The following is a 26,716-nucleotide window of genomic DNA, read 5'->3' on the forward strand; positions in this document are numbered from 1 at the left end:
TCACGACCGGAGTGAGGGTGGAGCAAGTCTCATTGGGCGCCTGGCCCACTTCAGCCCTGCCAAAGCCCTGCTTTGGGACTCGGAGGCGGGGCCCCTCGCCCCGCCCTTCACCTGCTGGCCCCGCCCTTCGTTCGGACCAATAAAGCGCCCTGCAGGGGCGGGCCCAGGTGAGGAAGGGGTGCGTGGGCGGGGCCTGGTGCGTGAGTGGCAGGCGCGGCGCGCGCTCCGGGAGGGGAGGGCGTGCGCAGCCGGCTCCGCCCCTCGGGCCTAGCGGCAGAGCCGGGCGGGCCCCGCACAGCCGGGGCGGTGGCGGCGCTGGGGAGAGGGCGGGCCGGGGCGGGGCTGCCGGGTGGCCGGGGCGGGGCCACGCCCGAGCCCCGCGTCCCGCTCCGATGGCCGCCCCCGGCTCCCCGCGCTGCCCCCTCTCCCCCGGGCCGCGCCCCGGGGCCCCGCACTGACGGCCCATGGCGCCGCCCGCCGCCCGCCTCGCCCTGCTCTCCGCCGCCGCGCTCACGCTGGCGGCCCGGCCCGCGCCCAGCCCCGGCCTCGGCCCCGGACCCGGTGAGTGAGCGAGCCCCGGCGCCCGCCCTGCGCCGAGCTCGCCCGAGGGGCGACGCGGGCCGGCCCGCCTGGGGGGGCCCAACCCGTAGCTCCCACCTCCCGGGACTCCTTCTCCCAGCCCCTCAGCGACGCCCCCCGGCCGGGGCGGTCCTAGCCCCAGGACCCGAGACTCCCCCTCAGGCCCCTCGGTGACGCCCCCCGGGCCGGGGCGCCCTGTCTGCCCCAGTACCTATTCTAGGGATCCCTTCGCCAAGCTCCTCAGCGACGCCTCCCGGGCTGGCAAGTCTCCCCAGCCTGAGGACCCGGGACCCCCTGCTCAAGTTCCTCAGCGTCTCCCCTCGGGCCGGGATGCCCCCTCTGCCCCAGCACCTCTGGGATCCCGCCCCGTCTCTCAGTGGCGTACCCTCCCTCGAGACGCTACACCCCCTCCCCAAGGGCCTCAGCGACACCCCCGGGCCAGGATCCCTTCGCGAGACCCACGACGACGTCCCCCGCGTCCCCAGCCCTCGTGTGCCTCCCGGCTCAGGAGCGGGTGCGGAGGCGAGCGGAGCGGGCGCCCAGCCCCTCTGCCAGGTCCCCGGCTGCGCCCGCCTGCCCAGCACTGTACTTTCTGCCTCTCGAGGAGTCGAGTTGATTTGCCTGCCCTGCAAGAGGCAGGTCCGAGGCTCGGGACGACCCGCTGTACCCAGCCGGGACGCCCCCTCCTTACCTCCGGGGCCGCTTGAGCTTCCCCAAACTCAGGTGCGGGCCTAGCTTGGTGAGGGGAAGGAAGGGGTGATGGGAAACCTCCCCTACAGATCTTAGGGTGCTTATCCCGAGGGTGCAGTGCAGAGCCCCTTGTCCCAGGTAATCCCACACTTTTAACAGTCACCCACTCCCAGGCCAAGGCTAAGGCCAGGGCTTCCCGAGGTGGGGCCCTGGACTAGGATGGAAGCGGGGACTTTGCTTAGCTTGCATCCACACCCTTCTTCGCAGAACTCTCTCCAAGTTGAAGAGCAGGCACGAGGGCGTTGTCTGGCCTGGTTACATTTCTCTGCAGGTTGTTTGGGTGTTGAGAGTTGGGCATTCGTGAAAGGGACGGGAAGGGTTCATTACAGGTTTGCCGGAGTAGGAAAACCGGCTAAGGGTTCTCCACCCAAAGTCGCAGACTGTGTTGCTGGAAGGACAGGAGTTTGTTGCTGAAAGAAGACTCAGTTGCTTTGTTTACCTACCAGCTTGGATTATTAAAAAAAAAAGGGGGGGGGGAGGTGGTAGAACTTGGTATTGTCACTTACTGTGTGATTTTGGGCCATGACTCTGCTCTCAGAACCTCAGTTTCCTCATCTGTAAAGGAGAGATAATGAGAACTCCCTTTGCCTGATGTGGTAACACCCACATACAGAAGGCAGTCAATAAACATATTTTAATAATACTTTTTATAGTGCTTCACAGTTCACCAAGTGCTAGACACCTCATTTGCCCTGAGAATGCTATGAGCTTCCAGTCTGGCTAAGCCCTGTAAAAGGCAAAGCTTGGCTTTAGATCAATAGAAAGGGGTCTCCAAGTACTGTTAACTTTAGGCTCAGGAAGTGGTTTCTGAGTGATCGGCAGCTTTGTTGGGGGCTTCTGCAAAAACTGCTACAGAAGTTTGATCTCTTCTGCTATTTGCCGTATGAGAAGAATGAAGGAGGATCTTTCCGAGAGCCAGGATATGTCAACATAACTGTAACCTAGTAACCCCTTAGTTCCACTTTGCCATCTGTGTGTGGTCAGGATTTAATGTCCTCTATGGAGAGAGAGGTATGGGTGGAAATAAACTGGTTCCCCTTCTGGAAAGGGCAGAGTAGTAGCTCTGAAAAGCGTTAAGTGACTCAACTCTGCTTATGTTTGTTAGAAGGTGGCATCCTCTCCTCAGACATCCTTGCTTTGCTAGGAGGGGTCAAATGCAGCAGCTCTTAGGCAGTTTGAACCTGAAACCTTGGTGCGCTTTTTTTTAGGAGTGTGAGTTAGAGACAAATAAATAACCATTGTGAGATGATTTATGAGAAGTGGCCCAAGTTCCTGCTCCAGTAAGCCTCACCAGCTCTGTTTCCTACCATCTTGGTATACCAGGGCTTTTGTGCCCTGGTCAGGATTTTCCTCTTTAGTTCCAGAAGCAGTTTTAGGGAGATACCACATGGTCTTCAGCATCACATCCTGTCTCAAGCCTGCCTACTAGTTTCTTAAATCCTTGAGGATATGCCAAACTTGCCATTTTATATTTTTTGATACTGTAATTTTCTCTGAAATTTTGTGGATGGAAAAAATTATTTCAATACTTATATTCTGCACAATTTTGTAATATTTAAATTACTGGTGGTTTGCATTTTTGAATGCTGACTTTATAAAAACAGTTAGCTCATTCCCCATCAATGCTAGTTCTAATTACAGTGTATAACCAACCCCAAATGATCTCCCTTCTCCTCTCCATTCTTCCTTTGAGATTCTCTCCCTTCCTTCACAACTGATAAGGACAGAAGTTGATGGTGGAATCTAGACTTTCCTTTCTAGGAGGAAGGTAGCCAGGGCCCTAGGGCTAATGAGCTCTCTGAAGTGGGCTCCCATTTGGAATTTACTGACCTGCAGGGGAGAGCCTAGAGGTAGGAAAAGTAGAGAAGGCTGGGCGGAATTGTGCTATCTCAGCTTTCCACCTAAGGCAAACTACCTGCTTGGCTGTTTCACTGCCTTTGGGGGCTGTCAGGTGTGCATCCACAGAGCTTCTCAACTCAGGTTACATTTGCTGTGAATACCTTATGATGCTCGTTCTCCTCTAAATCCTCATCTGGTATTCATCCTGTTAGCCAGTAGTATGTCTTGCTGTAGAACCTGTAAGTTCAGTGAACAGTGACTGCTTCATACAGTATAGAGCCCTGTCCCTCTGAGGGACTTCATTAATGTTAGTTTACCTGAATGCAACACAGGGGCTGATAGGAGTGAAGAGGACTAACATGCTTTCATGTCGACTCATTATTTGTATGCTTTGAGTATTTTAAGAAACACAAACCTGTCAAAATTGACCTGATATCAAAGAACTCTGGTGTTTCTATGAAAATTTGTTTGGGCTCCTAGACAAAGATATTTCTGTGTTTGAGATACGCGGCGGTGTGCCTGGGTGGCTCAGTTGGTTGAATGTCCAACTCTTGATTTCAGCTCAAGTCGCGATCTCATGGTTTGTTTGTGGGTTCAAGCCCCATATCAGGCTCCACGATGACAGTGCAGAGCCTGCTTGGGATTCTCTCTCTCTCTCTCTCTCTCTCTCTCTCTCTCTCAAAATAAATAAATAACTTAAAAAATAAAAATAAAGAAATTAATGTTTGAGATATGCAATGAGACCTTTTATAAATCTGAAAGCACAAAGAAGTTCCATTTAGGCTCACTACTAATAAACAACAAGTTGGTGTACTTAATATAGACATTATTGATAATATCACTATTTAGCATAGTTAAAGCAACGGCAATAAATGATGAAGATAAAATATATTGCTTTAGATACCTTTACAATAAACAGATTAGGGATTTTTGGTGATGGGCAATGTAACATCTTTAGTTTAGAATTTGGGGGCCTCTAATGCCATCTGAGGGCCTAGGTCAGATGCTAGCAGACATTTTTTTTTTAATTTTAAAAAATGTTTTTATTTATTTTTGAGAGAGAGAGAGACTGACTGAGCACAAGCAGGGGTGGGGCAGAGAGACGGGGAGACACAGAATCCGAAGCAGGCTTCAGGCTCTGAGCTGTCAGCACAGAGCCCAACAGAGGGCTTAAACTCGTGAACCATGAGATCATGACCTGAGCTGAAGTTGGAAGCTTAACTGACTGAGCCACCCAGGTGCTCCATTTTTTTTTTTTTCTTGAGAGAGAAAGAGCATGCATGAGCTGGGAAGAGGGAGAGAGAGAGAGAGAGAGAGAGAGAGAGAATCCCAAGCACGCTCCACACTTAGTGCAGAGCCTGATGCAGGGTGCAGTCCTACAACCCTGAGATCTTGACCTGAGCCGAAATCAAGAGTCAGATGTTCAACCAACTGAGCCACCCAGGTGCCCCTGCAGACATTTTTTGTAAAGGGCAGTAAATAATTTGGGCTTTGTGGGCTCTGTACTGTCTCTGTTGCAATTACTCCACTCTGACTTTGTAGGGCAAAAGCAGCCAGAGACAAATATAAATGAATGGGCATGGCTATATTCTAATAAAACTTTAGGGACACTGAAATTTGAAAATTTCATATAATTTTTATGTGTCACAAAATACTATTCATTTTTTTAAAAGGTTATTTGTTTATTTATTTTGGCGGGGGAGCGGGGAGAGAGAACATGTGCAGGAGCAGGTGAGTGACAAAGAGAGAGGGAAAGAGAATCTCGAGCAGGCTCGGCTTGAACTCACAAACCATGAGATCATGACCTGAGCCGGAATCAAGAGTTGGTCCCTTAACCGAGCCACCCAGGTGCCCCCAGAATATCGTTCTTTTGATTGTTTTCAATCATTTAAAATTTTAAAAACCATTCTTAGCTCATGGGCTATACAAAGTCAGGGAGTGGGCCAGATTGGGCCCAAGGCTATACTTGGCTGAGTGCTACTCAAGGTCCATGTGTATTGATTTTTTTCCAGTGTTCACTGGTCTGGAAAGGTGAAAAGGAGGCTTGATTTTGGTGAAAAAATGAACCATTTTCCTTTTACTATTAACTAATTTTAAGAGACATACAGTAGAAATGATTAAAATGGTAAATTTTATGTATATTTAACCACAATTTTTTTAAAAAGCTACATGAGGGGAAGTTCATGCACATACATTTGGATCTTTAATAATGCTTTAAAAAATGCCTTAAGAAGAAATTCAGTATGGTTCAGCGTGTGCTACATACAGAAAATAGTGTCTGCCTTGGAACTGGCCCATGTTTGTTCAACTATGCAGATGTTGCTTGGAGCAAACGGTTGAGAGATCTGTTTCTCAGAGGAAACCCCAGGCAGCAGGTGGCACCAGCCTGAGACACAGAAAAACAGCCAGAAAAAAAAAAAAAAAAAAGGAGAAGAGGAAGAAGAAAACAAACTTCTATCACTTTCCTAAACAATTGAATTTTATTTTCATGGTTCTGTCCTCATTTTTAAAGTGGCCTTTAAAACACAACAATGTGCTTAGCATGGCTGATTATTTTGTTTTAATTAAAACATTTTTGAAAAACAAAGTGAAGCATTCAAACATACCAAGTTGATTGTGTTTGTACTGTGGAACAGTTAATGCAAAACACTTGAGAGAGGCCGGAAGTTTGGATCTGTAGCTTTTGCCGAAGTTTTTGCCTCCTGAATTAGGACAACAGAGGAGGAAATGAATGTGTCCCATAGAAAACTACCTATGGAGGTTTTGAGGTGAGATCTCCCCAAGCCCCCTGATGCCACTTGGCAAGTTGGTTTCTGGCTGGCTCACTGTGCGGGGCCCCTGAGTGGGGCAGAACAATGACTGACATTCCTTCCATATTCAGTTTGACCTTGAGAGTCCAGCTGGAACCCGGATGTGTTAGTCCAGGATGAGCAGCCCTAGTTCACTCTGTTTTTCCCTCTCTCTGTGGTCTTTAGTATTGTCTTCTCAAGATGACAGTGGCCTCTTCCCCAGACCTCACCTCTGAGACATTATCCTGGATTCCGACTGAACAGAGAAAGGAGAGAGGCCATTGTAGAAATGTCAGAAGGGTGTTCATACTTCTCAAAAATAGCCACTATATAGAAGTTTGCTTCTCCTCCTCCAAGGAAATCCCCTGCTCCCTACTCCTCCCACCCGCTTTTAATCTTCTTTCTAGGAAAACACCTTCCCTAGCCTGGACTTGGAACAGTTTTTTTGGTGTGTGTGTGTGTGTTATGATTTTATTTTTAAGTAACCTCTACACCCAACGTGGGGCTTGAACTTACAACCTTGAGATTCGAGTTGCAAGCTCCACCAACTGAGCCAGCCAGGCACCCTGGCCTTGTAAGTTTGAAGACAAATGAAGTTGGGTGCTGGGAAGCATCTCTCACAGACAAAAGATTTTAGGCCATCTGACATGCAAGGTTGCCTTTATTCCTCTCAATTATAACAGGACCTTCTAGGGGCTGCTCCTCCGCTAGGCCCAGCCTCCAGTTTCTCTTGCCACTGATTTAATCCTTGGCAAGTTGCCAAAGCATTAAACTTTTATTGTTCAATTTACCACAAGGGCGGGCCCTGCTTCTAGTGGGCTGGGGAGCCTGCAGCCGCTTCCAAACCCCAGTGTCACACCACATTAGCAACTTCAGACTTTGAGGGCGGGATTTCTTTCAGTTTGGTTAGATTCTTGGTTAGAACCAGAGCAGTATACTCACACTCAAAAGTTTGAAAGCTAGGAAATAGTAAAAACTGCATAAGCAACTTTTAAAGACGATCCAAAATGGTTGCAGCATCAGCATGTACAACTCACTCTGCGTGGTTTCTTCATGCCTTCCAAGCAGATAGGTTAAATGGCTGTCCGTGTTCCTTGGTGGCCTAAAGTTGCGTGAAAACATGGCGACCAAGCAGTCCTCTTCTACGATGGTAGCGATCCTTAACCAGTGCCATCACAGTATGTAAATTACTTGCTGCTGTTCAATCTATAAAAATTCATCTTCAAAGATGATTATTGGGCTGGTAAAAATATTTTTAATAATGACCACAGAAGCCATATTTGTTTTTCTTTGATGTTCTTCCGAAGACTCTTCTGGTTTTAATCAGATTGTTCCCACATAAAATACAGTGGAAATCTACAATAATAAAATCCCTATTCCTATGTCTATGGGGAAATAAACAGGATGGGGACTGTCCTTTTAAGGGGCTTTCCCCTTCCCTTTCCCCAGACTCAAAGCCTCTATTACTGGTGGGTGTTTTGGCATCAGTTAAGGGCCTTCAATCCTTCCCTCCCTCCATGTTTTGCTCTTTCATTAAAGTGTTTCTGTTGTCTAATTATATCCTTTCAATCAAATTAGAGACTGCAGCATCTGGTGAGGGCCGTAACTGCCGCCATCTGCACCTCGTATATACAGGCCTTTTCAGCTGAGAATCACTCAACTTCCAAATGGCAGGAAGAGATTTGGAAAAAGTTTAGTTGGAAGGGAGGTTAACTTAAAAGGAACGTCTTCAAAGGCTGTGTACGACGCCCTGCTTGCTGTGATGTGCGCACTGCCATGCAGAGCTTCATTGGCTTGGCTCACCAAAGATTCTTCTCTAGCACTTGTGGCAGATGAGGGGTTTTTGATTGTCTTAGCTGAAATGACTAGGCCTCTCATCCTTATTACGGGCTTGAGGGCATCCAGGGCAAGCTGAGAATTTTTCCCTTGAGAAGAATCTTTTGTTATGTGACCACTGGTTAATGGATATGACACTTTCTGTTTATTTGACCATTTCTTCTAATTCAGTGGTTTCAACTGGAGGAGATTTTGCCCCCAGGGGACATTTGGCAATATCTGGACACATTTTTGATTGTCATAACTCAGGGTGGGGTGGGGTGGGGTAGAGTATACTACTGGCATCTAGCGGGTGGAAGCCAGGGATGCTGCTAAAATAAACACCCTACAATGCACGGGATGGCCCCGCCAATGAATTATTTGACTCCAAATGTTAATAGTGCTAAGGTTGAGAAACCCCATCCTAATTGTGTTATTCTTTTGTCCTTCCCTTCACTGTGGCCTAGGAGGAGGCAACTCTGATCAACATTTTGTTGATTACTCTTAAGAAAGTAGATTCTTGGGGCACCTGGGTGGCTTGGTCGGTTAAGCGTCCGACTTCAGCTCCGGTCATGATCTCACAGTCCGTGATTTCAAGCCCCACGTCGGGCTCTGTGCTGACAGCTCAGAGCCTGGAGCCTGTTTCAGATTCTGTGTCTCCCTCTCTCTCTGCTCCTCCCCTGTTCATGCTCTGTCTCTCTCTGTCTCAAAAATAAATAAACGTTAAAAAAAAAAATTAGGGGCGCCTGGGTGGTGCAGTCGGTTAAGCGTCCGACTTCAGCCAGGTCACAATCTCGCGGTCCGTGAGTTCAAGCCCCGCGTCAGGCTCTGGGCTGATGGCTCAGAGCCTGGAGCCTGTTTCCGATTCTGTGTCTCCCTCTCTCTCTGCCCCTCCCCCGTTCATGCTCTGTCTCTCTCTGTCCCAAAAATAAATAAACGTTGAAAAAAAAATTTAAAAAAAAAAAAAAAAGAAAAAAAAAAGAAAGTAGATTCTTCATTATCCATATCTGAGGTCCATATGCATTTCTGTGGACAGTGTTTTGGGAACCTAAATGGAGTAAGGTCATCTGAGATTCACCATGTTTCTACTCTCTAGAGGAAGATCGCCAGATTAAATACAGGGCATTCAGTTAAATTTGAATGTCAGATAAACAATGAATAATTTCTTTTGCATAAATCTTTCTCATACAGTATTTGGGAATACTTACCTTAAAAAAGTACTTTGATCAGTCGTTTATCTGCCATTCAAATTTAACTGGGCATCCTGTATTTTCATTTGCTGAATCTGGCAACCCTGCTATAGCTCTGTGAAACTTTATACCTTTGACTATGAAATCAATCTGTTGGTCACTGTCTACCCTTATTGCTGTGGCTGGCCTAGACATGACAGCTTCTGCTTGTGTTTGTTTATAAATTAGTGCTACACTGAGTCTTTCCTTCTGCCCAAAACTGTCTCCCTGGCTAGAGCTTCTGAAACTTGTCACTTGAATCATATTTTTACCTTGGGACCAACTAACAAGTGTCTATCAAATGCCTACTGTTTGTATGCCCAGCATCTCTGACTAGGACTCAGGCCTGTGCCAATTCATAAAAGATGACCACTTTGTTGCTTTGGGTTTTATTTTAAAGATGTGCTCTAGGGCTGGGTGTTATATGTAAGTGAGGAATCACTACTCCTGAAATCAATGTCACACTCTATGTTAACTAACTAGAATTTAAATAAAATTTTGGAAAAGAAAAAAAAATAATAAAAAAGTTATGCTTTAGGGACATGCTGTGGACCTGCTCGTTAGCTCCCCACTCAAGAACTCTTATTTGACCATCCCATATCAACCAAGGGAAGCTGAATAGCCCATAGCCTGGCTTCCATGGAGCGTTGGCTGCCCTCCAGGACTCCATTATAGGGGAACTTTCTTGCCATCTGAAATTAAAAATAGGGCACAGGCAATACTGATGAAACTTGTCCAGAAGCTGGATTATATCAGTTTGTTTTATCTTCTTTTATACTGATTGAGAGCTTCAGACAGTGTAAAATAGGGTTGGTCGAGAGATGGGGAGGCGAAGTGGATTTGTGCCAGGTGTCTCCTGCTTAAAGCAAACTCAGAATATAAAATGTATGTTTTCATTACAAAGGCGGTTGATTATTCTCTATTACATGGCTTCACCATAGAGTTCCTTTAAATAGCAGATTCCTCTGGCTTAAATAGCAAGTATTTGATTTTCAAGTACTTGATTTTACCTAAACTTTCCTGGAACTTCTCATATTCTCATAAGTCATCGCGAGGTAAGTCATGATTCCTCACCAACTTATGGTGAGGAAACCAGGGCATTCAATATGTCTGTAATGCATTTTCCCCCCAGGTCCCCCATATACCTGCTTCCCTTATTCAGCTAACATTCGCCAGTCATGTTCTGAGGGGTCTGTACTTGTTGCAGATACAAAGATGAGATGCACAAGAAACTCACGGGCTAGTGGAAGCGGGACCAGGTGCTTCTTAAGCAATTACAGTTCAAGGTGATAAAGTCTGACCAGGCTGTGGGACTTGTTTTAGAGCTCCCAGTTTCTATAGGAGTATAGTGCTATCTATTGTAGACATGACCTTTCAAATAGTGCTCCATCTTTTTATCTTGTTTTTGTTTCTTTTAAAGTTGATTTATAAGGCGCTAAGTTATTTTCCATCAGAGAACTGGATTTTGAGTTTTAAAACATCTGAAGATTTAAAATATCTTAAGCATAAGTGAAAGCTAGTCTAGCATGAGATTTCATTTCAAGATTGAAGTAGATCCATTTGTATTCAAAGATTAACTCAAGAGAGGTACACGATCACCAAAGCAATAGAATATGTGCTGGTAGTGTTGGCAGTAGAATCCATGGTTAATTCGTGAAGCTAAAGTTCTTCTGACGGTTGACTACTGTCTGAATGAGTCCATTCTTTCACTGAGGGTTGGCTTCATCTCTCTGTGTATGTTATAGAGCTAGATTCTTTCTCAAAAACTATCTTTTGGTCTTCAATTTGATTATTGTATGCATTTTTAATATCCTAAATGATAAATACAAATTCCTTGAGCACTGTGTATTCATGGTGACTGTTCCTGGCAGAAACACAAGTCCTTCAGAGTGGCAACCGTGGCACATTTTCCAGTGGGCCCTGCCTGGGTAGGAGTAGAGCATATTCAAGATGAGAGCCAGATGGGAAAAGAGTGGTACCCAACCAGCACTGCATTCTGGGTTGTTTTCCAAAGTTTTATACAACAAATAATAAGGACTCCCCTCTGAAGTGTTTTCCTGGGTCTTCTGAACTTGAACCTCTGGTCCTATGCTTATGGTAGGTTCAATTTTCTTGGAATAGTCTTTTAAACAAATATTTCATCTGTTAATAAAGACGAAGAAACTGGAGATTCAAATAGAAGACCTCAAGCGCCCTTCCAAAAGTATAAATTCTTTAGTTAAAATAACTTTGAGAGGCATGACTTTTTCTTCCATTACTGTTTTTAAGGACACTGTTTCCTTGAATAAAAAGAAAGATCTAAAACATTTTTGAATAAAAAGCTACTGATAACTTTAAGAACATTAGAGTGATTTTTTTTAGAGTGATTACTTTTATGGTAATTCCACTTTGGTCAAAAGTATAGCTTGTTCTGTGATCATTTCAACTGTTAATACATAGCCCAAGAACATGATCTGTGAATGTCGATCTTAATTTTAGATGACTGAATTTACAGCTGATTGAGTTTGTTTACAGCTCTTAAAAAGAAACTAAGGTAGATTAATTATAAAAACAACATGTGTTCAAGGTATCCTTTAACAAATTTTGATTATGGGAAATTGAGAACACATGCAAACATAGACGAATGTAAGGAAATCCCATATATCCATGTCCCGGCTTCAGTGAGTATCAGCCATGGCCAGTATTATTTCATTTGTACTGGCTTCGTCTCCCCAACTAGATTATTTTGTAACAAATCTCAGATATATCATCTCATCCATAAGTATTTCAGTAAGTATCTCCAAATGATAAGAACTCTTGGGGCACCTGGGTGGCTCAGTTGGTTAAGCGTCTGACTTGGGCTCAGGTCATGATCTTGTGAGTTTGAGCCCCATGTCGGGCTCTGTGCTGACAGTTCAGAGCCTGGAGCCTGGAGCCTGCTTCGGATTCTGTGTCTCCCTCTCTTCTGCCCCTCCCCCACTCCCTCCCTCCCTCTCTCTCTCTCTCTCTCCCCTTCAAAACTAAATAAACCTTGAAAAAAAAACACACATAACTATTGACTTCAGCTCAGGTCATGATCTCTCTGTCAGGAGATCGAACCCCGCATCAGATTCTCTCTCCTTTCTGTCTCTCAAATAAATGAATAAATAAATAAATAAATAAAATTCTTTAAAAAAACACAGTACCATTACCATCATCACACTTAGAAAAACTAACAATTCCTTAATATCATCAAATACCCTGTTAGTAATCAATGTTCCAATTCCCCTGGTTGTCTCTTGGGTTGTTTTACTGTTCAACTCAGGATCTAAGCATGGTACAGTTAGGTGATATGACAAGAGTTTCTATTAACCTATAGGATTCCCTCTTTCTCTTTTTTCCTTGTTATTTATTTATTGAAGATGTAGTTTTGTTTAAGCAAAAAGGATGCTTAATGCTTAAGTACCTCTCTGATAGATTCAGGGCCCACATGGGAGTTGAATTTTGTTGTTGTTGTTTTTTTTTGTTTGTTTTTTTTACCATAGAATTGTCACTTCCATTAGAGAAACATGTAGATTTAGAGGGTCTGATTTATTTTATTTTTATAAGATTTTTAAACATTTTTTAAAGATTTTATTTATTTATTTTTTATTAAATTTTTAAAAAATGTTTTATTTGTTTTTTGAGAAAGAGAGAGAGAGAGGCAGAGAGAGAGGGAGATGCAGAATCCAAAGCAGGATTTAGGCTCTGAGCTGTCAGCACAGAGCCCAGTGCAGGACTCGAACTCACAAAGTTGGATGCTTAACCAACTGAGCCACCCAGGTGCCCCTGAAGATTTTATTTTTAAGTAACCTCCACACCCAATGTGGGACTCGAATTTACAACCCTGAGATCAAGAGTTGCATGCTCTCCTGACTGAGACAGCCAGGTGTCCCAGATTAAAAAATTTTGTTCATGTTTTTAGTTTATTTTTGAGAGAGAGAGTGTGTGTGTGTGTGAATGGGGGTGGGGCAGAGAGAGAGGGAGACACAGAATCTGAAGCAGGCTCCAGGCTCTGAGCTGTGGGCACAGAGCCTGACTTGGGGCTGGAACTCATAGACTGTGAGATCATGACCTGAACTGAAGTTAATGCTCAATCAACTGAGCCACCCAGGTGCCCAGGTGTCCCAGATTTAGAGAGTTTTAAGCTTGGAAGAGATTTTGAGCCATCAACACTCAAATCATCCCAGACTTTTGAACATCATCCCAGACTTTTGAACTTCATCATCCCAGACTTTTGAACTTCAGTTTCATTATGATAGAGTCTTGATATTTGAGTTTAGAGTGAAGGGCCATTGAGACTATCTGTCTCAAAACCCATTGTTTCACAGGTGAAGAAACAGAGGTCTCAAGTGTCCAGGTGATTTGCTCAAACCACATAGTGTCAGCTGGTTATCTGGTATGCTTTCCTCTTTATTCCAGTGATTTCCCATATGTACTATGTATACAGAAAATTATCCTGTCTCTAGTCTAGATCTGATAACCTACCTCCATGTGATCGTGGGAATCACCGCTTAAGCTTACCTCAGCCATGTCAGGGTAGGAAAATGTTGGAAATCACTGCCTTCCCACAGTCATGTGTCTCTTTACTCTTTACTTCAGGGTTCTGCACAGCTGAAATAAACATGCCTATAGCACTTCTGAGTGTGTGCAAAAATCCTTTTTCCCAAGAGCATGCGCTTTGAAGATGTATCCACAAATTCCCACTGGATACCGATCTGTACCAGAAACCCAGGAGAGTAGGTGTATTGAGCAGACATTTGGCAACACTGTGGTATTGCTCTCTAAATGGGAGCTTTTTCCACCTCAGCCTTGTATTTCTAGAATTCTACCCACTTAACCAAATTTTAGAGATATCTTTAAAGGAACAGAAGATATTCCCGTTGGAAAATGTTTTCTGCTGTCTTATTTTAAGACATAAAATAATCGAATTTAGTGTTTATTGACTCATGTTGATTCCAAACTCGGTCAAACTCAGCTGAATTCTTCCAACATAGGATCACTAGAGATGCTGAGTGGTCCTACATAGAACAGACATTTAACTTTGATGGATTAAAAACAGTGACTCCCATAAATATCATGGATAGAGATCCAACTAGTAATTTTACCAGAAAACTAGGAATATTCTGGACTCAGTATGAGAAAAAATTTTCTATTTCTCAATAGTATGGCTTCAGACAAATAGTGTAATTAGCAATTGACCTAGTTATAGAGCCTCATTGAGAACACAGTCTTCAACTTTATTAAATCTCGTCAAAGAATAGAATGTCTTTTAGATTAACTGCTGTTTTCCTGCCTCTATCTCATATATGTCAAGTTTTAATTATTTTAAAAGAACATCTCATGGTTTTGAACATGAACTTTAAAAATGCTGTGCATATACAAGCTGGCAGAGTTCAGTTGGCTGGGACTTTATTAACTTGGCATTTTCCTCGTTTATAATACATACAGATATTGAGTTATATGATTCATTAGAACATATAAATAAAGATGTGTTTCATCACACAGTTGAAATTTTGATTAAGAAAAATCTATTTGTGGGGCACCTGGGTGCCTCAGTCAATTAAACTCTTGATTTTGACTCAGGTCATGATCTCATAGTTCCCAAGATCAAGCCCTATGTCCAGGTCTGTGCTGACAGCATGGAGCTTGCTTGGGATTCTGTGTCTCTCCCTCTCTCTGTGCCTCTCCCCTGCGTGTGCTCATGCATTCTCTTTCTTTCTCTTCAAATAAACATTAAAAAAATCTATTTGCTACATTATACCTTTTTTTAAACTTTTTTTTAAGTTTATTTATTTTGAGGGGGGGAAGGGGCAGAGAGAGAGGGAAGGAGAGAATCCCAAGCAGGCTCCTTGCTGTCAGCGCAGAGCCCAATGTGGGGCTCAAACTCATGAATCATGAGATTGTGACCTAAGCTGAAGTCAAGAGTACGACACTTAACCTACTGAGCCACCCAGGTGCCCCTTTTCTTACCTCTTATTCTTTTTTTTTTTTTAATGTTTTATTTTTGAGAGAGACACAGATTGTGAGCAGGGGAGAGAGACAGAGACACAGACTCCAAAGTAGGCTCCAGACTCTGAGCCCAGAGCCCAGCACAGAGCCCAATGAGGGGCCTGAACCCATGAGCTGTGAGATCATGATCTAAGCCCAAGTTGGACGTGTAACCTCCTGAGCCACCCAGGTGCCCTATTTTTTTTTAATTAAAAAAAAAGTGTTCATTTTGTGAGGCACCTGGGTGGCTCAGTTGGTTAAGTGTCCAACTCTTGGTTTCAGCTCAGGTCATGATCTCACAGTTTGGTGGGGTTCAAGCCCCACATTGGGCTGTGTGCTAATAGCACAGAGCCTGCTTGGCATTCTCTCTCTCCTTCTCTCTCTCTCCCTCTCTCTGCCCCTCCCCCACTGTCTCTCTCAAAAAATAAATAAACATTAAAAAAACTTTTTAGAGGTAGAGGACATGCACAAGTGGGAGAGGGGCAGAGAGAGAGGGAAAGAGAGAATCCCAAGCAGGTTCTGCACTGTCAGCACAGAGCCCAACACGGGGCTCAATCTCATGACTGTGAGATCATGACCTGAGCTTTTTATCTCTTATTCATTGAATGTTTGGATTCAACACAGGACTCACATCACATATATTTTCTATGCTGATGGCAGCCTGATAACATTAAACAGAATTATAATAGGATGATGTTCCTCTCATGTTATATTGCCTTGCATGGGTAATTAATATAGGTTGTTATTATTATTATTATTATTATTATTATTATTTTAAATAGACTTCATGCCCAGCATGGAGCCCAATGTGGGGTTTGAATTCAAACTGACATTAAGACCTGAGCTCAGGGCCCCCTGGGTTGCTCAGTCAGTTGAGCATCAGACTCTTGATTTTGGCTAAAGTCATGATCCCAGAGTCACATTCTAGCCTGCTTAAGATTCTCTCTCTCCCCCCTTCTGCCTCTCTCCCCCACCCGTACTCTCTCTCTCTTTAAAAAAAAAAAGACCTGAGCTGTGAGTTAAATGCTTAACCGACTGAGCCACCAGGCATCCCTATAGATAATTATTTTTCTGGACCAGAATGAAATATGTGATCATCATGGTCTCAAATTTATAATAAAATTTGATTATTTAAAAAAACTTTATAATTATGTTGTAATAACTTATTGGATACCTACTGTGTGCTAGGCATTTTACTTGTACGTCCTCCAATTCTTCCAGATGCCCTGAGCCCTAATCCCCCATTTTACAAGTGAGGAAACTGAGACTCAAAGTGTTTAGCTGAGTGCCTGTAGCTTGTAAACCATAGGCTGAAGGCTGGCTTCAGACCCTAATGTATGATTTCCATACCATACCACATTGTTAACAGAAAGTTTCTGTGCAGAATGGTATTTGATTTAAACTATTTCATAACCCTTGAAATTAAATACTCAAGCCTATAAATTTCTGTGTGTGTGTGTGTGTGTGTGTGTGTGTGTGTGTGTGTATTCTGTAGATATCACTTATTTCAGGGTACTTAGAGTTAATGGAACTTGGGGCTGCATAGAAGGGCTTCAGGAATTCCATGAACACTTCTGAAATTGTCAATGTTGTATATGTAGTATTTGTCTATGGAGCGGGTCCCCATCTTTCAAGGATTCCCCAAGAGGTAGACTGAGAACTGTAATGTGGAAAATATTTTGGGGGGAGTATTTCTATGTCTTCTACAGCTCATGCCTGTCAATTATTGAAATCTCCAAGTACTTTTTACATATACCGTGTGAATATGTGAGATCCTATGGATTTTGAGGTATAAAAATCAAAGTTTAGAATGTATATGGCATCAGGTCTTCTCTTTATGCCCAACACTTCAGAATTCCAGGCATAACAAACAATAGCTTTACGGGAGAAGGCTCCAGTTTGGTTTAATTAGCAATGAAGGAGTACTGAGCTCTCAACCAAACGTGGGGCCTTGCCCACAGATCTTACTATCACTTCATAGCATAGCAGGTCCTACAGAAAATAGCCAGTTGCCACAAAATCATTCGCTCAAGATTCTCAGCCAAGGATTTGATCATCCTAATGTGATTCCACTTATCTCAAGGAAATTTCAATAAAATTAGCATCTCCAATTTTTCAAATAAATGTCATATGCCATACTTTGGAGGATTTTGATGACAGGGGAAAAGATAAGGAATTAGCAACTTGGAAAAGTGGAATTAATGCTCTGGGTGCTTTGATGCCAGCCTTATGGAGGAAGTTTTCTGCTGTATTACTAAATTTCTGTCAGGCTTATGTTTCACATCAGGGCTATTTCCATTCAATCCCCAACACAAAATATTTGGAGTTTTCTGGTGGAGAGATCGAGTCAAACAGATGAATTCTGTGAGGTGATTGGGATCTAGCCAGAGAAGATGAGGAAATGAGGTTTCCTCTGTTCAGTTTGTTATTCCTTCCCTCTCAAATCACCTTCTTCCTTGACTTCTGAGACCCACACACTTTCTTAGCTTTTCTCCACCTCTCAGGCTGCACTTTCTCACTCATCAGCACCAGGCCCTCCTCTTTCCAAGCCTGAAATGTTGCAGGACACCAGGGCTCAGCCCAAATATCTTCTGTCTCCACACACAGTAATCCTGTTCCCTCCACGCATCCATGCTGTTACTGCCACATTTCTAGCCCCATCCTCGCTCGGCCTCTTTCCTCAGCTCCAGGCTCACTGAGCCATCTGCTTACTGCATATCTCCACCCAGACTCAACTGATCCACAGCCAAACCCTGGGTTCCACCCAAGGTACTCTGCCCTTCTTGGGTCCTCCCCATTGTAGGAAATGGCTTCTCCATTCAGGCCCCCATCCTTGGAGTTATACCCCACTCCTCTTTCTCTCAGACCCTGTATTCAAACCCCAGCAAATACCTTTGGCTTTGCCTTCAAAGTACATCCAGAATCTGGCCACTTCTTACCACCTTTCGGCTGCCAGCCTGTCTTTCTGCTGTAACCACCTGACTAATGTTTCCTGGCTGAGTTCCTACCTCTCCAAAGTTCTTCCCCCACCCAGCAGCTAGACAGTTGCATTAAAAGGTAAGTCAGATCATGTCATTTCTCTACTCAGAACCCTCCACTGGCTTCCCCCCACACTTAGAACAAAGGCCAAAATCTGATTCATATAAGGCTCGAGACCTTGTGTGTCCTGGCCTTACCTGCCTGCTTTCCTCCTCTTCACTTCCCACCCACTCACCCTAATCCAGGTTAAAGGAGCTGCCTTTGAGTTCCCCATACCTGCCCGGCATGTCAGGGGCCTGCAGGGGTCTTCTCTTTGCTGTGCCCACCGTCAGTAATGATCTTCCCGCATTGTTTACATGGTTCTGTTTCCTCCTTTTGACCAATGCCTCCTCCACTCCAGGCCTTTTCTGGCCCAACCTCTCTAAGAGAGAACCCCCACCATTCGGTCTCCGTCCCCTTACTCCATTTTTCCTTATAGCCCTCCTCACTACCTGATGTGAATTTGACTAGTTTTTCATGAACGTGGCTCCCCTGTGTGTGCACGGGTGTGCACGGGTGTGCATAGGCTCTGTGACTGCCCAATGTTCCCCAGTATAGCCCCAGTGCTGTGAACAGTGCCAGACACATAGTAAGTACTAAATAAGTATTTGTTGAATGGATTGATTAATGATATCCTAGACATGAGATCTCTCACCATTGTTCATTCCCTTTCACTGAGTGCATAAATATACCGCTGTGATATGCGTAAATGTCATGTGATATTTTATTTTTTATTGGCTTAAACCATTTCTTGCTTATCTAGCCAAAGCTTATATCAGTTTCAAGCAGTAGAAATTAAGGGAGGAGGGGTCCTCCTTCCTTACCCACTCTGATGTTCTGATGAAATCAAGATGTGATATCACTTAATCCAGAATGCTCAAGTTTGTTCTTCTTGTTTTTTTTCCACAATTGATATGCACTGGGCAAATCTGTGGGGGGGGGGGGAGGGAATCATAAAATGTGGTACGCTGCCTCAGTTTCCCTAATGTAACTGAGAATAAGATTAGGTCTAGGAGAAACAGACTGAAGTAAACAAGCCTGCACTTTGCCATTCCTTCTCTCAGATGCCACCTCATCCCCATTCATGTGGACTGACAGATGTGGAGAGCTGCCACATTCTTTTGTGTTACAAATCAAGTCATCTGAGCCTCTGGGAACGCTGACCCCACCATCCTGCAGGTTGCTGTCTATTGCTAAGGCCTTCCAATGGTTGGCCTGCCTTTCTGGCTCCTAGGCCACTCCTCAACCACTTGTGGTAGGAGTAAAAGATGTATTAGCACATTGCAATTAAAATTCTAGCAATTGACAAAAGATTGGCTTGATGCTCTTGGAATCATCCAGTCTAGTGGTTCCCAAGCCAAATTACTTAACAGAAGCACCTAGGCAGCTTTTTAGAAATACAAGTTCCCAGGTCCCATTCTAACCCTGGGGTTAGGATAGGGTTTGATGTACACACACGCGCACACACACACACACACACAGTCCCTCTTTCCCTGTCTAGCAGATTATACATATTCCTAGTGATAATAAATGCTATGAAGCAAATGGACAAAGAGCAGAAAACAAGGAGTGGAGATGGGGGGGACAGGTTTTCTGAGGTAACATTTAGTCTGCAGTGGGAGGTGTTAAGGGAAGAACATTTTGGGCAGGAAATAGCATGGTACGTTTACAGAATTAAAAGCAGACCAATGTGGCAGGAGCACAGCAAGTGACTGGAAGAGCTCGGAGTACAGTGAGAGGGAAGGCCTGGGGCCACATCACTGAGGCTTTGCAGGCAAGGATGAAGGGTTTGGGTTTTGTTTCCAGTGCTCACATTTTCCTGGGCACTTTGAGCACCTGTGCGGAGAATGGATTGCAGGAATACAGAAGCAGAAGCTGTGAGTCCTGAACGAAGCTGTGCTGTCCTCTGATGGTGAAGGGCCTAAGGGGTGGCACCCCAGATGGAGAGGAGAGGGCACTTTCAGGGTGTATATTTAAGAAATTCAACAGGATTTGGTGATGAATGGGAAGTGGGGTGAGGGGGAGGATAGAGAAAACAAGGATGGCCTGAAGGGGCTCCAGTAGAGGCCTTGTAGGGGGTGGTTGAGTGCCCCAGTTGCCCCATCTTGTAAAGTAGGATATTGAGGGACCTCCCCAGAGGGTTGGTGGGGAGTTGATATTTGTAAAGCACTTAGAGCAGAGCTTGGCACACAGTAAAACACTATGTAAGCATTAGTGGTGCTGTGGATGACGGTGATTCGTCCAAGGTCGCACAGCTGGCCAACAGCAGGTCCAGGACAAGAAGCCAGGGCTTAGCCTCTCGGTTTAGTGTGTTTTATGCCACACTGAACTGCCTTCTTCAATTACCTTTGAACATTTGTTTTGTTTTTAATGTTTATTTATTTTTGAGAGAGAGAGCAGAAGCAGAGGAGGGGCAGAGAGAGAGGGAGAGAATCCAAAGCAGGCTCTGTGCTGTCAGTGCAAAGCCTGACACGGGGCTTGAATCCACCAACCATGGGATCATGACCTGAGCCAAAGTCGGATGCTCAACCAACTGAGTCACCTAGGCACCCCTACCTGATGAGTCGCCCTTACCGTAATATACGAATGTCATGCCAAACGTGATAAATTGTTATGACGTTCTGTACGGCCTGGGATTCCAGGTTATTTTGGCTGTCCATAAAACCATGCTATTCCAGACAAGACACAGAGCCCAGATAGTAGGAGGAAGGGGGTACAGGCAGAGAGATGGTCTGTGGATAGATTTTAAATATAAAAAGAAGTATCTTCTAGGGGTGCCTGGGTGGCTCAGTCAGTTGAGTGTCCGACTTTGGCTCGGGTCATGATCTTGCAGTCTGTGAGTTCAAGTCCCATGTTGGGCTCTGTGCTGACAGCTCAGAGCCTGGAGCCTGCTTCGGATTCCGTGTTGCCCTCTCTCTCTGCCCCTCCCCTACTTGTGCTCTGTCTGTCTCTCTCTAAAAAAAAATAAATAAACATTAAAAATAAAATAAAAAAGCATCTTCTAGAATGTAGATGTGCTCATGTTGTTCACGTGCTTAGACTGAAGTAGGCGCATGCACTTCACCAGGAGGCAGCACTAAGAGCCCTTCATACCGGAAGTTATAGGTCAGTGCATGCCAGGGGAAGGAAAGAAAGACAGCTGAGAATGTCAGTGTAACTCCCCCAGATCGTCAGGTTCCTGGTGAGACATCTTCAAGAAGTGTTTGAAGTACTTGTATCTGTCAGTTTCAACTAAATTAATTTTTAAAAATTGCTCTTTATACTGTGCCTTTCCCATGAATCTCTGTGAATTTAATGCATGCAATATGTGGGGGGAAATCCTATCAGCCTCAGTTCCCATCCCCCCAAAGTCTGAGAAGCAGATTTTAGAAGCACATTGTTGCACCTGCAAGGATTTTGTCATTTTACTAACTGGACCTGAGACTATGTTCAGTGTGTCTTGTAGGGAGGAATTTCAGAAAGAGGTGAGAGAAAAATGCCAACTTGGCCTCTGCTCGCTCCCTCCTGTTGACTGTACTGTTGCATCTCTATCTCAAACAGCATGGGGAGGACTGTTCTTCATTACCAGGGAATGTGAGTCATTCCCAGACTTGTGTGATTGGGATTCCAAAGCGTTGCTGTATCCGATGGTCTTATTAAATCCAAGTGTCAGTGCAGCCTTTCAGACTGTAGGGGAGAGCTCAGTTACAGCTGGTGACCTGGTTCTAGTTACCACACAGAGACACTGGCGAGACCAGTGACCCCCTCCGAGCACCCAGAATTCCTTGTGATGGCTGTTGCCAACGGTTCCCAGATTTGGGGGTTTCCTGGTTCACTTCATGGGCTTCAATACATTTCACCTCCGTGTTTATATCCTAGTTGGGATCTGTATACTTTAGGGGAAAAGTATCTGTAAAGTGTCTGTAGACAAGCTATTGCCAAGACTAGCCTAGCATTTGGAGGGGACTGCATTTCAGATTTACTCAGCCCTAGTGATGTTAACTTCATGGTGTCCAGGATCTAGCAAGACACTATCCATTTCCAGCTGGGTCCAAACAAAACAAATAAAACATCAACCAGAGAGGGAGGAAACTGTGGATGTTGCCAGAAAATTAGTTTGCTCTGTCTTTTCTTTCTCCTAGAATGTTTCACAGCCAATGGTGCAGATTATAGGGGAACGCAGAATTGGACGGCACTGCAAAGCGGGAAGCCATGCCTGTTCTGGAACGAGACTTTCCAGCATCCATACAACACTCTGAAATACCCCAATGGGGAGGGGGGCCTAGGCGAGCATAACTATTGCAGGTAAGATGGGGCCACAGAGTGCTTTAAAAAAAAAAATCTTTGGCCTTCTTTTCCAGTCCCTTCCAGCCTAGCTCACAGCTATGGAAAGCTTCTTTGTCTCCTTTTGGTTAACTCAGAAGGCCTTTCTTATTACTCTTTTAAAAATCCTCTTTTTGGGGCACCTGGGTGGCTCATTCGGTTGGGCATCTGACTTCAGCTCAGGTCGTGATGTCACAGGTTCGTGAGTTTGAGCCCCACATCAGGCTCGCTGCTGTCAGCCTGGCAGCGCAGAGCCCGCTTAGGATCCTCTGTCCTCCTCTCTCTGCCCCTCCCCCATTTCCACTCTCCCCAAAATAAATAAATACTAAAAAAAAAATCTTCCTCCCACACCTTGCATGTGTATATGCACACGTGCACGTGTGCATGTGCGTGTGCACACAAACACACACACACACACATGCACACCACAGTCTACTACCCTTTTCAACCTTGGTTGCTTTGATACTGGTTTTCAGAGCTCTGCTTTCCCATCTGATTACTTACAGGTCTCTTGGGAAGGGATTTCTTAGTTGGCCCTACCACCAGTGGACAATACATAGATAGCCAAACTTCTTAAGCTGCTGTGAATGCGGTGGTCAGGCAGAGCACCGTGTGTGGCCCAAACCTCCTTCTGCTTCTGAGCAAAGGAAGCTGTCCTACATTATCCACCCTCTGCCAGCCCACGATAACCTTGCTCTGGGAACAGCTATAGCCATCAGATCTGTGCTGTTTCCTTCCTTTCCATAGACTAAGGTGTTTCTTTGGTCTTAACCTTCTGTCTGATTCTGGCAGGGTCTCTTCACCTGAGATCCAAGGTGCTTCAAATGTGTACTTGCAGTTTTCTGCAGAGATGATCCATGATTTAGATCAGAATCTGGATCAGATTCTCAAAATTATCAGTGATCCCAAACAAGTTAAAAATCACTGATCTATAGGGACAAGAGTAAAGAAAGCAGAGCCCTATGTGGGGCTCAAACTCACAAACCGTGACATTATGACCTGAGCTGAAGTAGGACGCTTAACCTATTGAGCCACCCAGGCACCCCAAGAGCAAAGAAAGATTCTAAGCACTTTTGGTTACAACTACACTTGAACGATTTATACTCAAGATCCTGATAATGTGACTCATGGTTCAATACTGTGTAGAATTTAGTTATTATTAGGACAGGTGCAAAGGCAGCCTTTTGAGCCATCAGGACAGGGGGAAGTGATCACTGAGTGACTCTTTTAGCCACACACTGTGTCCCTGCTTCTACCAATATGTTGGAATCTCAACCATGGCACTGTCAACCCAGCTCAGCCGACATATTCACACCTGCATTGCATGGGCCACACTGTTTACCTTCTGCTCTCCCTACGTACCTTTGCTAACACTCCAGGACCCTTGTGGATGTCTTGACGTCTGAGGCCTGTCATCCTGGTCATGCCTGTGCCTTCAGGTCTTTCTTTCACCTCTGCTCTAATTTGTACCAACTGGCCATTTCCCTACAGTTGCTGTTGCATTATTTCTTAGTTGTTATTATAAAAATATTAAAAGCTCCCCCCCGCCACAAAATTCTCAGAACTACAGATACATGTTTAAGTAAAGCCCCTGTTTTACATCTTTCCCCTGAAATCCTCAGCAAGCCCCATCTCCCAGAGGTAACAATCTGTGGTACTTCGCATTTTGCTATCTATTGCATTTTATCATTAAAGTTCCATACGCTTATCAAGTCATTCTTTTACATTTTATTTTCAAAGTTATACATATTCATTAGAATTTTTGCATAATTAAAAAAAATAACCCCACTCCATTTCTGGTTTATTTCCTTCCCTTGCTTTTGCTATTCATAGAAATAGTTGGGTTGGGTTGGGAAGAGTATTTAAGGGAAACCCGTGTTGGGGTTTTGTTGTTGTTGTTTTTACATTGTTACTTACACTCTCCTTCTGAAGTGTCTCTTGGGCTGCTGATTTATGCTGTTATTCTGTTGCTTTCTGTCAATGTCTTCTCAGAAGAGGTCCTGGGTTTAAGTCTGACTTTAAGGTAAATTTTAAATTTCCAAAAAGGTTTGATTTATATGAAAAAAAAAAAAAAGAGTCTTTTGTCATAGGTTAGCACCTGGCCCTACATAGGCTCCCAGAAGTGCACAGTAGTTATCCATTGTGAGAGTAAGGGGGGAACCACCCTCTTCCTGGCCCTGGCCAGCTGCAGCCTCTCCTTTGATTTGATGGAATGTACCAGACCTGAAGTACCAGTTTTTACTTCAGAAGAAAGGAAGGCTCTGAAATGTTGATTATCATCACATCGGAGGGTCCAGGGCTTTTGTTTTAGCACTGCAGCGAAGTCCAGGATGAATTTGCTTATTCTTTATTAAGCTATTCTGATGCTTTTCAGAATGGTTTTTGACATTGATAATAAACAGTTGTTTTCAAAGGTCTCTACCAAATAGTACATCAAAGCTGGACACTGAATAGAGGGAGGAAGATGACAGTGAAATACTGTTTAAAGAAGGCTTTGTACAAGTTCTCCTGCTTTGATTTCTCGGCTGATATCCGACACCATGTTTGTCTTGCGCTCCGGTGCCAGACCCGTCGCAGTTGAGATGTCTGCGAGATGGCGAGTGATGGGAATGCACTTCTCCAGGCTCGACGGCTCTGGATTAGAGGGGAAGCAGAGGGACCGGGAAGAGCAGAGTTGGCGCTGGCACCTGCCCTTGGGCACAGAAAATAAAAGGACCCTTTGTGCTTCAGGGCGGCTTATCTTCTGGACCACACAATAGGCTTATCCCTCTCAGGCCTGATTGGGGTGGCTCCTAAGCTCCTGGCTGCAGGGTCTCTATGCCCATTTCCGGCCTAACTGGAGTGTCAGGTTTCCAGTGTTCTGAGTTGCAAGAAAGGGAGCTCAGAAAGCAGTGGGGAGAAGGCAGGGCTTTTCTGTGTGCCTAGTAACCCTGTCATTTTGGGGTCTGTTTCAGCAGTGTAGCCCATATTGTCAGGGCATCCTTGACTTGAAAAGACCTTCGAGGGCATTTAGAAATGTGAAATAAACCTTTTAAAAATATCACTGCTGTATCAGAAGTTGGTACCAGAATCACAGGATTGCATGTTCTGCCTGATGGCTTAGCTTTGTTCAGAATTTTCTGAGAAGTTAGTATCTTGAGGTAGGAAAAGGACCTGTTTCTATTCAACGTGTGTCGACTAGACTGATCCTGGTGAAAGCTTGTCAGTGGAGTCTGTATTATGTGAATTTTATTTTACTGTTTAAAAAATCACACAATCAGTGTTCATCATAGAAGAAATAGGAAAATAAAGAGAATCAGAAAAGAAAAGGGATTAAAATTACTGATAGTCTCATTCTCCAGAGATACTTTCCAGGGTTTGATGTGTATCCTTTCTTGAAGCCATCTTCTCAAATAACGGGGTTGTGTTCCCAATCGTGTTTTAGAACTACCCTTTTAAAAAACCTAACAAGATGTGGATATGTCTTTATATCAATAGATGTGTCTCTACACTGCATTTAAAAAAAAAAATTTTTTTTAACATATATTTATTTTTGAGACAGAGAGAGACAGAGCATGAATGGGGGAGGGGCAGAGAGAGAGGGAGACACAGAATCCAAGCAGGCTCCAGGCTCCGAGCCATCAACCCAGAGCCTGATGCGGGGCTCGAACTCACGGACCGCGAGATCGTGACCCGAGTTGAAGTCGGACGCTCAACCGACTGAGCCACCCAGGCGCCCCTACACTGCATTTTTAATAGACACTCAGCATTCCCTTATATGGATATAACCTATTTATGTAACCAATCCTTAATAGTTGTTTCTGACGTTTTTTGTATTGTCAAAATGCTGTGGTGAACATCTTTGTAAGTGAAGATTTCCTTAAAATAAAGTACTAAAGGAGAAATTGCCTGGCAAAGGGGCTTTGCATATTTTTAGGGCCTTTGCCTCTAATTACCAAATTGCCATCCTGACCATTTTGGTCTATTCACATTCTTATCCACAGTATTGAGCACACCTGTGCTCTCAGCCATGGGAGTCACTGTGTTCACACTTAAGGTGCCAGTGCTGCTTGGCATGATTTGTTCTGTGGTCAGTGGTCCTGGTTACACTGTCGTGAATTTGTGTAAATATGAATCACCTTTGCTCATCACGCACACCACCCCCTGCCCCCAAACTCTAAAGTATATGTCAGAGTGCATAAGTTTGTTCTTGTAGTGTTACCATTTTTCTCTTCCTCTTCTTTTTCTTCGTCTTCTTTTTTTAAGTAATCTCTACGTCCAATGTGGGACTCAAACTCATGACCCTGAGATCAAGAGCCCCGAGCTCTACCAACCGAGCCAGCCAGGTGCCCCCCATTTTTCTCTTCTTCATAAGAGGCAGCACTGAGATGCATACCAATGATTAGAAATAACACAGAGGCTGACGCG

At 44.4% G+C, this 26,716-nt stretch overlaps 1 protein-coding gene across 1 annotated transcript in view; it reads left to right on the forward strand.

The window, feature by feature from the left end:
* Positions 1-464: 464 nt before the first annotated feature.
* KREMEN1 (kringle containing transmembrane protein 1) overlaps positions 465-26,716 on the forward strand; it is a 72,901-nt gene continuing 46,649 nt past the window's right edge. Inside the window, 2 exon segments of the mRNA XM_030335771.1 lie at positions 465-561; positions 22,129-22,291. Of these exon segments, the coding sequence (XP_030191631.1) occupies positions 465-561; positions 22,129-22,291 (260 nt within the window).

Source organism: Lynx canadensis, chromosome D3 (genome assembly GCF_007474595.2).
Source record: "Lynx canadensis isolate LIC74 chromosome D3, mLynCan4.pri.v2, whole genome shotgun sequence".
Lineage (NCBI taxonomy): Eukaryota > Metazoa > Chordata > Mammalia > Carnivora > Felidae > Lynx > Lynx canadensis.